This window comes from Eubalaena glacialis, chromosome 9, assembly GCF_028564815.1.
Source record: "Eubalaena glacialis isolate mEubGla1 chromosome 9, mEubGla1.1.hap2.+ XY, whole genome shotgun sequence".
NCBI classification, from domain to species: Eukaryota; Metazoa; Chordata; class Mammalia; order Artiodactyla; family Balaenidae; genus Eubalaena; species Eubalaena glacialis.
Genome location: NC_083724.1, coordinates 43,258,212 through 43,272,064, shown reverse-complemented (window position 1 = coordinate 43,272,064; position 13,853 = coordinate 43,258,212). Strand labels below are relative to the sequence as shown.

The 13,853-nt window shown below is 44.3% G+C and overlaps 1 protein-coding gene across 1 annotated transcript in view; it reads right to left on the bottom strand.

Moving 5' to 3' along the window:
* Positions 1 to 10,612, bottom strand: part of GNAQ (G protein subunit alpha q) — a 280,233-nt gene extending 269,621 nt beyond the window's left edge. The window contains exon 1 of the mRNA XM_061200324.1: positions 9,929 to 10,612. Within this exon, the coding sequence (XP_061056307.1) occupies positions 9,929 to 10,064 (136 nt within the window). The 5' untranslated portion in view covers positions 10,065 to 10,612. The remainder of the gene's footprint in view (positions 1 to 9,928) is intronic.
* Positions 10,613 to 13,853: the final 3,241 nt, after the last annotated feature.

Below are 13,853 nucleotides of genomic sequence, written 5' to 3'. Positions count from 1 at the left end.
CAGAATGCAGACAAGGGACACAGGAAGTTGCTTTCTTAAAGTTTCTCCGACCATGGTCATGACAACTAAGGGCGGTTCAGAGGCCACAGCAATTTATATGTATATATTATAAATATTTTTTAAAACAAAAAAGTATGAAAACTCCTTACTTCATATTATGAATGTGTCCAGCCTTATCTGTTCTTCTGGTTTCAGTTAAAACCCTGGGACTTCCCTGGTGGCACAGTGGTTAAGAATCCGCCTGCCAAAGCAGGGGACACGGGTTCGGTCCCTGGTCCGGGAAGATCCCACATGTCGCGGAGCAACTAAGCCCGTGCACCACAACGACTGAGCCCACGTGCCTAGAGCCCGTGCTCCGCAGCAAGAGAAGCCACCGCAGTGAGAAGCCCGCGCACCGCAACAAAGAGTAGCCCCCGCTCGCCGCAACGAGAGAAAGCCCGCACTCAGCAACGAAGACCCAACGCAGCCAATAAATAAATAAATAAATAAATAAATAAATAAATAAAAATTAAAGCCCCAACGGAAAAAAAATGAGCATAGTTATGGAAGAAGAAATGGACATAAGTGGTCCATCTAAGGGTTAATTCCAAATCTTTCCTGGAAGGCCATGGAAAAGGGACGGACTGGCTCCAAATACAAAGCAGCCCCCAAAGTGCTCCACCAAGGTGCGTGAGGCACTCCCAGTGCCCAGGCTCAAAGAGCCAACCTGCTCTCACTGAAAAGGGCAGAGATGCGCTTGAGCAGCTTGCAGGCAAATGAAAAGCACTGCTTAAAGCCCAACGAAGAAGAATAAAGAGGAGGAGGAGTGAGTCAAAGGCAGCTGCCTAAGGGTGTCTAAGAAAACACACCCAGGCCTGAGCAGGGCAGCTCAGGAACACTGCCTCTCAGGCTCCACCTCCGTGTCTCCTAGGGTGTCGCCCTTCCTGCAGGAAGCAAGAGACCCACGCTGATATGACAGGAGGCTTTTGATACCATTCCCTGCGAAGGCAGTGAGACTATCAGCAGCATGCCGGGAGGCATGAGGGGCGGCTCTGGGCACACTTGCTAACCCTCCTCACAGCTCTCGCCCAGCACTCTCCGAGCCGCCTGCCTGCGGGGGAAAGAGCGGAGAGCGAGGGCGGCCAGGAGGAGCCCACCAGACCTGGCCGAGCCTCCCAAGGTAGCCCATCACTCCTGAAGAGGCTGAGGCTCAGGCCCCTTGTCCAGGGCTGACAGTGGCTGGAAACTGGCTGAGATGGCAACGTCGCAGAGGGGAAGCAGAGGAAGTTTCAAAGTTCAGACAGCCTTTAGATTTGGTCCAATCTCTTCATTCTACGGGTTTCTATAGAAATAGTAAAGGAACAAAGGAGCGAAACACCCGTGGGTTAGTCGCGGGAGGCAGGGCAGGAGTACCGACTGCCTTTCCGTTACAGGCTTTAGAAAAGATACTCACAGCTACACCAACATGCAGAGCCACAGGAGTATTTCCCGGCCTGCTCAAACAAACTCTCACACAGCCAGTGTGCTGTTGTTTTTGCATGATCTGCTGATTTCCAAAAATACATCACAAGAGTTAGAGAGAAAAGAGACTTAAACTCTTAACGAGTACCCTGGCATTCTTTTAAGGGCAAACCAGGAACAAGAATTAAAGTCATCCTGTATTATTAGAACAAGTCACAGGAAATGGGTCAGCTCTTTAGGACAAGAGGAAAATTGCATTTGCCATCTGCGGAAAGAACCTGTAATATAATGAAGGAGCTCTGAAAGGTGTAGTTCCTAAAATATCAATTCACGTGGCAAGAACGTATCATTGTGTCTTTACCCTAAAAAATAAACTAACCAAAGAACCCTCTCAGACTGGGTATAAAGCAAGCAAAGGCTGCTGCTAGCGCCACCCTCCCTGACTATCCGGGATAGAAACACAATGAGAAAGAGATGTTTTAAAGCTCTCAAGTAAGGGAGGTGAGGGTGTTCAAATCATCAAATGAGGAAGATGCGCTCTTACCCAACACAGGCCCACAGCACCTTCTCCCCTTCTAGTACACGCACTGCATCCTATTTTGAAACCCAGTGGCCTGTGATAGATTATCCAGCACAGGCTCGCTAGCTTTCTGCTGGTAACCGTGCACCAGTCTCAAGTCCCCGTCCTCTGGAAAAGGAGAATTTTACATTTTGTTCGATAACAATGTATTTTGTTTTGCAGACCGCGGTGTTGCTACAGAAAGTTAATCACCTCCTCAAAGCACATTCACAAGTGTCTTTCTTTTAATGCATTCAAGCACCCAACTTCCCCTCTCACCGGCTCACAACCACATGATGTTCGAAAGAAGCACCAACTTGGAAGTTCCCTAAATCTGAAAGAAATGCACACACCAGAGAATCTAAGGAACCCCTCCTAGCATTTGGTTAAGGAAGCTGTGATGAGAGAATAAACGGGTGGGTGGGATTCCACGGAAGGGTCTTTTTTTGCGGGGTGGGGGGCCTGCAGCAAAAAGCTGGAAGACTGAACAATGGGTGGATGAGACGCTGGAGCGTTTCTCTCTAGAAATCACTGGTCAGCTGCAGTCACCAGGAAATACGTGGAAAACGCCACCCGTCACCCCACCGCCTCTTCCCCAAATGGAAATGTAAAAAACAAACACTAAAACTGAAAAAGATGAAAAAAGTTTTTAAAATGTAAAAAAAGAAGCAAACGAAAAATTCTACTTCAATTTTTTTACTAAGTGATGGTGATAAAAAGAAGGGGGGGAAGGGCAAATTCTGGAAAGAGGCAATTAATTCATGATTTCAGTTCTCCAAAGGGAAAAAACATGAGGCCATCTCTCAGAAATACACATGAACACGTTTCTAAACATCACTATTCACTTCCTGTAATAGAGCCAAAAAGTCTCACTCTAGCTCTTCTTCTTTAATTTGCGGATCAATTATTGCTCCCTTCTGTGAGACTGCAGAAATACCATGGCATTACTAACATTCTGGTTCCCGACTGCACCACAATCCATCACACACTTCCCTGAAACAGCTATTTGCTTCCAAAGCAGTCAAATTGCTCACAATCTAAGATTAATCCTGTAATAAAGGTGTGTAGAATTTTCAAATTTCAAAGGACTTGTGTAACAGTTTTCCATTCAAACTGCTGGATAAACTGCTATTGGCTTTTTAACCCGAAACAATTACGAGAACATTCAACTGAATCATTCTCCTGAGACAATGAATGAGAAGCAGGCATGGAGACAAAGATGACCTCGCCTTTAAAACAGAATTTCTTTAACTGTGCCCCAAGTGGCCCACAAAATGACAAAGAGGCGTGGTAAATGGAGAACAAATCAATGATACCCATTAGAAGAAAGCAAGACATTTAAATTCACTCCCTTCAACTGCTCTACTTTCTTCTGGGAACCCAGCTGCCCACCCTGCCCCCGTCCTCCTACACCCACAAGTCACCAGTTACTGAGTCCCCAGTTACAACAGAATGATTGTAAACTGAGCAAGACAAGGTGCTTCGCTGAGCTACAAAGAAACAACGGCCCCTATCTTTTCCCTCATGTAGCTTCCACTTTAGTTAGAAACATAGGGCAAGTGGTCATAAACAGTTTCTCATAGTTAAAGGCAAAAAACGATATGCTTGCTCCAAGGAAATAATATATATCACTCAGGAGTTCAAATTCTCAAGACCGTCTGCTCTCCCCAGTTGCGTAATCCCCGGAAAGCTTCTAGAATGGCCTTCAGATTATTTTGTCTTTTTCTTTGTATTAAGAGCCAATAGAAAAGCCAAAACCAGGAAGGATAATACTCAGAAGGACATGTCAGGCTGAGGGCATCAACTGTAAAACAACAAGAACTGTGAAAAGTGCTTGTAGTCTTTCCTGCTGGCAAATAAGAAACAGGGAGTGTCTCACGTAGTACATTATTTTGCACATAGTAGGTGCTTAATATCTATTTGTTCATTTGATCAGCATTCTATATACAACTGTTCTTTCTTATGGTATGTCTGGTAAAAAATTTAGAGGAAATATTTGTTTTCCAAAAACTGGCAAGTGTTTGCTGAATAAATGAATTTGAAATATCTTGATAACTTTATTTTTAAGTAATACTAATTTTGTTCTTAAAATTGAAACATGAGGCTCTTAACAAACTATTCTGCACTGATTTCAGAAATTATGGCTAGGTATAAAGGTCAACCCCAGAGCTACTTAGCAAATTCAGTCTTTGGTTCTCAACACTGCAACATGGATGTTTATTTTGTTTGTAATAAAGTCCAGATTCATGACCACCTAGGATTTATGAACTCATTTACGACAGCATGTTTAGGTCCTTTTTTTCCTTTTTACTACATGTTAGAGGAGAAATCAGACAGGTTTTTTACGTATCAGTAAGGTAACATATCATAGGTGATTGTTGAACAACTTCCTATAATTTTATTAGTAACAGCTGTTCACACAAAATAGAGTTTGGGTCTGAGAATAGCTCTTTCTTTAATGTTACTCCATTCAGCAGAACAAGAGAAAACATTCACTGTTTACTGTAGTCAGTTATTGCCACAGATTTAATTACCAACAATCACACATTTTACCTTCTACTGCTATTTCACACTTCCCTAGGATTAATTCTGCAGAGATCTTAACATTGCTTAAAAGTTTCCCTTTGAAAAAAAAAAATGTCACTACCCTCCCCTTCAACCAGAAAATTAGACTTTAAATTTGCTGCTACAAATACTTGTATTTCCCTCAACCCAAAAGAGAGAGTCTGGAGAAAACACATTCTTTCCACCTTCTCAGGGAGAAAGCAATCCTAACCTTCTTAAAATGGCTTCTCTCTCTTGCAAGATGTACCCTTTGAGCTCCCTATTTTTCCTCTACAACACCCAATCCACACTTCCATTAATACCAAAAGAACTAATAACCTTAAAGAAAAACTAATATGAATGCTGGAATCAAAATCATCCTTGGCAAATCTCGTTCATTTCAAGTGTAAGTTTGCCTGGATCATGAAGAAAAATGTGTTCTTTTCTGCTAAGTTTAGCATAGCACGCAGCCTCACAACTGCAGAAGCTGTTTCAGGTCCTTAAAAATTCATCTGTAATAAAAATCATAACTATATTTAATAGGCATCTCTGAAAATTAAACATAAGCCATCTCTTATAAGGTACAGCTGGGTTGTTTGACTTTTTTTTAATGAAAAAGAGGCTATAAAATTTATCTGTAATAAACAAAATGGCCACTAAATTATTCTTCTGGTTCTCCTTCCTAAGCCTACCTAAAAATATTTGAACAGATACATACGGGATAACTTCACTGTTCAGTAGGGTTTTAATTTGTGCCCAAAATTCCCATAAGAAGAAACAATATGAGATTGACAGTTATATGGCAGATCTAGACAATGAATCTACGTGGTTCAGTGCAAAAATCTTACTCTGAACGCTTTGTTATATAGTCAGAGCTACAGTTTTGGTTTTTATGAGGGATGCTGCCACTTCACTCTTCAGATACAAACTATAAGTACTTTGTTTCCAAAAACATAAAATGAAGAAAAAAGGAAACGCATCCAAACAAATCCTGACATTTAGAAACATATTCAACACTTGCAAGCTAAAAAAGTAGCAAAAAGAAAACCAGCTGGTCTTAAAGCAGCCTCCTAAACACTGTATTATGGTATTTCCAGGGAGATTCTGTTATTAGGGCTGCTCAGAAGGAAGCTTTCATTCTGCGGTTCTGAGTAGCCATCCTAGACAGCCACTAACCTCCAGGTTAATTTGGGCATCAACATCCTCGTCCTTCCCCTAGTGAACTCTACACAGGGGGAATGGGGTGGGTGCTTTTACCCAGACCTGCATGCATGAGCTCGCCACACAGTCTAACTTTGTCAGAGCACTCCTAGCCTTCCAGGTGCCTTCTTGCTCTGTAACTGTTCAGTTTTCAGTACAAATGTACATCGCTCAAATTAAAAACGTTCTTTCTGCAATTCTTAAAATTTAATCGCTGTGGTTCTCCTCATGTAATTATATATAGGTAAATCGTAAAAATCTGTTCGGTCACCACCTGTACAATAGAGAATTTAAAAATTCACTCGAGTGTATCATGGGGAAAAGTATATGGCAAAAAGATGAGAGGGTTAAACTAGCTTCTATACAAAAAAAAGTAATCAAGACATGGTATGGTTTCTTTTTTTTTTTTCCTGTAAACTTTCATATTTTAAGTGTGACTGTTATCATTCCCAAATGCACCCAGCACAGAACTGTAATACACTGGTTCAATATGTGATGTAACATCTTACATTAACACTTCCTATCCTGGAATGCATTTGTATTTAATTGGCTCAAAGAGTTACATATAATTTTTTTAAAAAGATCATGATTTTCTCTGCCACAGAATAAAAACATTACATTTCCCCATGTCTCTATAATGTCTTCATTGTTTTATGGTCCCAATTTCTATTAGGAGGGTTACAAATAAGTTTACTTATTCAACAAATACTTATTGAGACCATTCTATGAATTAGAGATTGTGCTAGAAGCTGGGATTTAATAGTGAACAATATAGAATCAGTCCTCAGTCCCTACTCTCCTAAGCTTCCAGTCTAGAATAGAAAGAAAATCTCCAATCACATATGGAATTCAGTTAGAAGAGCAAGAACATATATTCTTTCATCTAAAACGGGCCTAAACTTTGCCTCTTCAATAGGTAGAATCCAATCAATAAAAAAAGATTTGCTAAATTTTTCTATTTGATGATTAAGATCTGAAGAGTAAAGATTTCTAAAACATGTAAAATAAGACAGGTTAATGGGGGGAAAAATGTGTCTTCAAGGAACTGAAAATTTCAACATGAATATCCTTGACCGGAGGCAGGCATTCAAGGCCACTTGTTTTATACAGACTTAAAGACACATTATATTAAATAGTGTGACCTATGTACCACCAATAGAAATATTTAGTTAATATTCATAAGTATTAATTAAAGGAAACAATGTGCATTACATCTAGGAAGTATATAAAAACTTAAAATATTCTCTTGCATATCTATGTAGAAAACAAACACAGTTTTCTTTGAGGTGTCTAAGAAAATAAACACTATATAAATGAATTTAGAAAATGAATAAAGAAAACAAGAATTCAGAATTTAATATGCTATTTTATGGTAGTAGGTTTCTGGGTTCATTTTTTAAAAAGAATAAATATCAAAATGTATAAGTACTGTAGAATTTGGAACACATCGGCATAATTGCTGGATAGGTATCAAGGCAGCCCAAATTTTACTGCCATACTTTCATCTAGGCAGGTAACCACTATTTTTTCTTTCTAATTTCTCCGTAGTATAAAATTAACTAATTAATTTTACATTTTGCAAGGGGCCCCTGCCAAATAAATCCATTAAAATGGTGTCATGCTTTGAACTACAATTTACTTTGAAAATAATTTTACACTGAATTTCATTTAAATATAAGGGTGATTCCTCAATTTAAATAAAGTAGTTAAAAATACTGGTAAACCTTTTGATGGGCATCATTTACATGAATGAAGATTGAGTGCACACATCAAAGCAGCACATCAGGCATTCATCAGAAGGAAACCCTCCCCAATACCTTCCCTGGTTCAAATCAACCATCATTTCTCTCCGGGACTCAAAAATTACAAGCACACACACAAATCTACACTTAGTATATAGCACTGACTATATAAATAGTGTAGGTACTGCAGTAGTTATGTTACAAAAGCAACATACCTAGAACATGAAGCTGTAGCAAATCTTACATGATGTCTAGGGATTGAGTTTCTAACAAAAAGTTGTATAGTTTTAAAATGCTAATAAATGTAGATGTTAAACTGATGTCATATTTTTCTACCACTTCTAATAGGCCAAATTTGGGGGCTGGGGCGGGGCTGTATTTAACCCTACTCGAAAATCAAATAAGAAGGGGAGGAAGAAAAGTTCTCCACACCACCACTTCAGCAGTAAACTGTTTTAATTTTTTTCCTCATAAAATTATCTCCAAGTTCATTTTTTAAAGCAAAATATGTTTTGTTTTGTTTTAAAAAAAAGCACAATATGTTACTTAAGTCCAGTCTGTAATTAAGTGTCCATCTACGGGCATTTCTCCCAAAGTCCTCCTCCTAGACATTCAAACCTAGGCCCTCAGACAGACAAATCCCCTGAGCTCTAACTCACAGCTGCTAGGAACCCAGAGCTGCCACATTTCAAGCAATGGGGTTGGCCTGAGAGACCTCAAATGCCCTATTCACAGCTAAACAGAAACAAATAGACTGTACACAGGGCAAAAGAAAAAGAAAAACCATCCTTAAGTCTCTCTAAAACACACGCTTTTTCCCTTAATCATGCATTAAACTCCATACGTTTCTCTTGCCCCCTCTATTTTCTTCTCAATCTTGAGAATTCAGAAAGCATTCAACTACACCTTTTCAGCCATTAGAAGTAGCTCAAAATGAGAATAAAAATAAAAAATAAAAAGATCTTCCTTTTCCAATTGCAGTTTTCCCCTTCCCTGGCTTCATTCCCTAAAGTCTACCCCTCTTACCCAGGGTTTGCCTTCTGTTCTTTATAAACATGTGCACATTTACCTAATCTGGTTTCAAAATGAAGACATTAAGCAGGGCATGTGAGTTAACCATTAGTAACTATTTGTAATCACTGTATTTTGTTCCTTCTTGTAAATGATCCAGTACATAAGCAGTTCAGTCCCAAAGGCAATTGGTTCCTTGAACCAGGAGATGGAAAGTTCAAGATAAGAAAGAAAATGCATGCTTCTCAAATCAGAATTGACAATATTCTTTTCTTCCATAAATGTCTGAGAAGTCTATTTATCATACACGCAAATATCCAGAACACGAGTGCAGACATTTTTCAGGCCTGTTACTGCAAAGCTGTTTGTTCTTCCTACCACAATAGCTCAGAGTTATGTCGCGCTGGCCTGAACGTTGATTCTGAACATTCTCTCAGAGATAATAATCAATAAAATTCCTAGTTCAGAAATGGCATTTTCTTGCTAACTTAATGTTAAGGCAGAATGTTGGGTTATTTTGTAGAGATTAAAGGGAAATTTTTGCTGTTCACTTCCCGTTTTCCTTCTAGCCCAGATTCCAAAGATATTAAAATGCTGTCCGCTTTAAACAAAAGGTTTCTCTTTGCTTCCATGAGAGTAATTGAGGCTGTACTGGTAACTATTGTGAATTCAGGCCTACATCTGGGTTGCCTCATTAAACAAAAGATACCCATCGCTGTCAACAACCATACAGCACAACCCTCCCGTATCCCTCATCTTTATCTGGAAGGAATGGTGGAGACACACGCCTGTCACCATTAAGAAACTCTTCTGGGTCCCTCCTTTTGGTGGTCTGGTGGTTAGAGAACAGCAATTGTGTGACACATTTGGGCTTGCCTCCCCGCCCCGCGAATACACAACCCCGCTTTCTTCGGAGAGCCAACCACTCGGCTCCCTCCTCATCGCTCCTCGGAGAATCCAGTCGCGAGTCAACCCACCGCTCCACCATTCGCTCCCGACCCCGGAAAGCACTGATAATGGATGCACACAGGCCACCCCACCGCACGCCATCCCCCAACGTGGCTCCGCTCGCCACCCTCGGGCCACACATACGCACAGCTCCCCACTCCACCACCCCACGGGGCGCCGCGGCCACGACACTGGAAGTTCAACCCCCCTGCCCACCTTCCCACCCCCGCGCCTCTCCCCGAAGCAATGTGCCATTGAGCAAATGGCAGAAGCACCACAGACAAACGCGCACCCCGAGTGCACAGCCCTTAGGGATACCGAAAGGCACAAGCCGAGGCCCCAGGCAGAGCAACCCCGACCCCTCTGCGAGCGCGCGCCCAAGAGGGTGCGGGTAGTGGCCGGGAACGCGCCTGCGGAGGGCAGGGGGCGCAGAGGTCCGGCGGGAGGGCCCGCGGCGGCCGGCTCCGGCTCCGGCTGTACTCACCGAGCAGCAGCAGCTTGAGCTCCCGGCGGGCGTCCCGCTTGTCCCTGCGGAGCTGCCGCTCAATCTCGTCGTTGATCCGCCGGGCTTCCTTAGCCTCCTCGCTCAGGCAGCACGCCATGATGGACTCCAGAGTCATTCTTCCAAAGTGCCTCCGCTGCAGCCCCGCCGGCACCCCCTGCTCACACGCGCGCACACACACCCTCCCGCCCTCGCTCCCCCGAGGCAGCGGTGGCCGCCGAGCCCCCGCCGCCCGGGCGCGCGTCCGGGATGAGCTCGGCGAACCGCCGCGGGGGCCGCGGCCAGGGCCGGGGCCACTAGGTGGGCCGGGGGTGCGGCGGGAGCTGGCGGCTCGAGCCGCCGGGAGGAGCGAGGCGGACGCGGGAGGCGGCCGCGGGCGCTGGCTCGGGGGGCGCACTGGGGAAGGCCGCCGCGCCCGGCCTCGCTCAGACGCCCGCGCCTCCTTCCCCGGGAACGGGCGGCCCGCCTCGCCCCCCGCGCCGCCGCCGCCGCCGCGGCTCTCCTAAGCCGTGCGCCCGGCGGCGAGAGCACATCCACCGGGGCGTCCCCGCAGCGAGCGGCCGCCGACGGCTCCCTGCGCCCGGCGCGCTCGCTCCTCGCCGCCGCCTGACACGGCTCCCGGGCGCCCTCGGCCCTGCCCGCGCCCACCGCCCGGCTCGCGCGCAAACCCGACTCGCCGGCCCGCCCGCCCGGCCGCCGCGCGCTCCTTCGCCTCCGCCTCCGCCTCCGCCTCCGCCAGACGCCCACCCCCGGCCCGGATTGCCAGGCGCGGAGCGGCTGCTCAGTGCTCGCCCTCCCCCTCGCCACACACACACATTTTCTTCTTTCTCTGAACTGGAGCACAGATCCGGGAGGGAGGCGGCGGCGGCGGCAGAGGGAGGAGAAGGAGGAGGAGGGAGGGGATGGGCGTGGGAGGAGGGGAGCGGGAGGCGGGGCTGCCGGCCCCTCCTGCAAGGCTTTCCTGGGCTCGCAGCCGCCGCGGCGCGCCTCCCAGTGCGGCTCTCCCCTCGCTCGCGCAGCTCCCGCTCCCGCGCCCTCGGTCTGGCCCGCCGGCTCAGCGGTCACAGCCACCCCCGGCGGGGGGGCGGGGCCGAGTCGCTGAGGCGCTGCCGGGGCCGCCGCCAACCTGCAGCTGCCGGCCGGCCGCCCGGGCGTGGTAAAGCGGGAATATGGCGGCCTCCGCCCGCCTGCTGCCCACTGGCCCCGGAACGCGGCCGCGGCTCCCCCGAGAAGGCGGGGATCTCGGCCCAGTAAGCCCCCAGCACCGGCCGGCGCCGCGAACACCCGGTCCGGCTCCCCCGAAGACGGCCTCGGCGCTCCCGCCCCCCGGTCCGGGGCAGCGCGGATCAGTTCCGCCGGGCGGCTCTTGTCCAGTTCGGTGTTCTTCCCCGTTCCTGTTTCTAAAACGCCATTCGGATAGAAAGTATCTCGCGTCACCTCTGACCCCAGTTCTGTCGTAGCAAATAAGATACACTCAATCGTGGAGTGTGACTGGAGAAGAGAAGGAACTGTCACTGTCTCGCGGAGGGGGGACGGGAGAGATTTAATAGAAGAAACTGTCCACAAAGTAACTGGAGATAGAAATCTAAATCCTGAGCAGAAAAATGAAGCGGCCCAGTTTCCAAGAGCCTCCTGATAGCTTCCAACTTTTCATGCCATTGAAGTTGTTTTTGTTTTGTTTTTTTACAAGCTCTCCTCTTGTTTTTGAGAAATGCACACGATGTTTAACAGACAAGTAATCGACTTTACCATTCTAGACCGAGATGGAATTATGACTTCTGGGAAAATGCAAAGTAATGTGAAATAAAAGAAATGGAAAGAATAAAAGAAATGGAAAGAATAAAAGAGGAAAATGGGAAAACCAGGATCGCTCCAGCAAAATGCCATTCTAGTATTTTGTTTTTCCACTTTCGATTGAGGCAGTTTACTTTAAAATGTTGTTTGCTTATTTTGTTGTAACATGTGTCTGATAAATGGCCAAAAAAACTCCTTGCTTGTTCAAGTTTTATTTGATCTAATAGCTACAAGAGGTGAAACTCATACTGCTTTCTGCCTTAATGGAGCCTCAGGTCTTGAGAGTAAATTGTATCTTAAGAAGGGAATCCCTTTTTCACGTTTTATGTTTTCTCTGCGATGTCTCTAGTGCAAACTGCTGATCCAGAATGTAAAGTGAGGGCATGACTCTACTATTGCTATAGGTCAAGAGTGCACATAGGATTCTTGGATGACGGGTGTGCAACTGCCTTCTTTCATTTGCCATTACTTCCACCCCTTGAGACACAGACACACACACACACCACGACTTAGACCAAACAAGTCATCCAGACATAAGATCTATATTTTAGACTCCCCTTTCAAAAGGATATTTGGCCTAGAAAATGCAGTTATCCCTTAGTTGAATCCAGGGATGCAGAACCTGTGGATAAGGAAGGCCGACTGTAATTAAATTTCACCTTGGCCAGGAAAGCAGAAAGGACAAACTTCACCCTCTTTATGTGAACGCTGTGAAATCAAAATTTAAAATTAAGTGACTAATGAAGTTAAAGATTGAAATTCAATATGCCAAAATTTTAAATGGCTTCAAGGGAAAAACTTAATTATAAGTTTGCATCCTCTCAAATATGTCTATATATGAGTTTCAGAGACATACAAAACGTCAGAAAATCAAATAACAGTCAGGAAGCTTCAAATAAGTGTCTGGTTTCCTTGCCAAGGATCCTCTGAGATTTTTGAAAATGTCTCCCAAACTATGCTATTAAGCTATCAGGTACTCCATTTTGACTGAATTGACCTTATATATATATATATATATATATATATATATAATTTATTTATATTTATATTTATTTATTTGGCTGTACCGGGTCTTAGTTGCGGCACACAGCATCTTTAGTTGCAGCATGTGAACTCTTAGTTGCGGCATGTGGGATCTAGTTCCCTGACCAGGGATCAAACCCAGGCCCCCTGCATTGGGAGCGTGCAGTCTTAGCCACTGCACCACCAGGGAAGTCCCTGACCTACTTTTTGATGAAAGGAATTAAATTCTTTCAACACATTGTAGAACAAGAGAAGTCTGTTTTGTCACCCCTATATGCCTAGCATCAGGGACACTCCTTGGCACTTGGTAGATATTTGAATGGATTAGACAAATCAATAGGAGGATGTTCCTTCAAGTATTGGGAAGAAATCAAGAAGTAAGGAAAACCAACACTCTGCAGTGATAAAGTCATATATGAGTGTCAATAAGGAAATAGGAAAATTTCAAGTCTGAGCCCAGATCTACTTAGAAACCTTTGTATATGTATCTGGAAAGCATTTGCCAAGCGAATATTCATACAACCTAAGTCAAGCGAACAAAATCCATGTAGAAACTACTGAAGTTGTTGACCATGTTCTAGAAGCAAATATGCTAAAATATTCAACTAAACATGGATCATGTTACAAAGTCCCAGTTCATTAAATCAACAAACTTATTCATTGCCTACCATATGTGAATAACTAAGATGAAAGTGCAAGAAGAGAGATACTAAGATGAATAAAATATGGTCCTTGCCCTCAATAGGCTTAAAGTCTTAGGGCTCTGAACAGCTATAATAAAAGAAAATGAAATCAATTTGTATTAAAGTTGGGATACAAGTAAAATATAAAGGTATAAAAAGGAAGGAATCATTCATTCTGTTCAGGAGAACTGAAGACTTCACAGGAAAGGGGACATTTGGAATGAATAGGTTTTCGATAAATATGTATCTACACCACTTAAGAGGAAATCAGCAATTTCAAATCACCCCCAAACAGACAGTGAGATGATAAACCATTTCGAGAATTCAAGGGCAATTACTAGATAGCTGAAAAGCAAACCACAAAACCTTAGGAGCAGTGAACACCAGAGGAAAATGGGAAGACTATC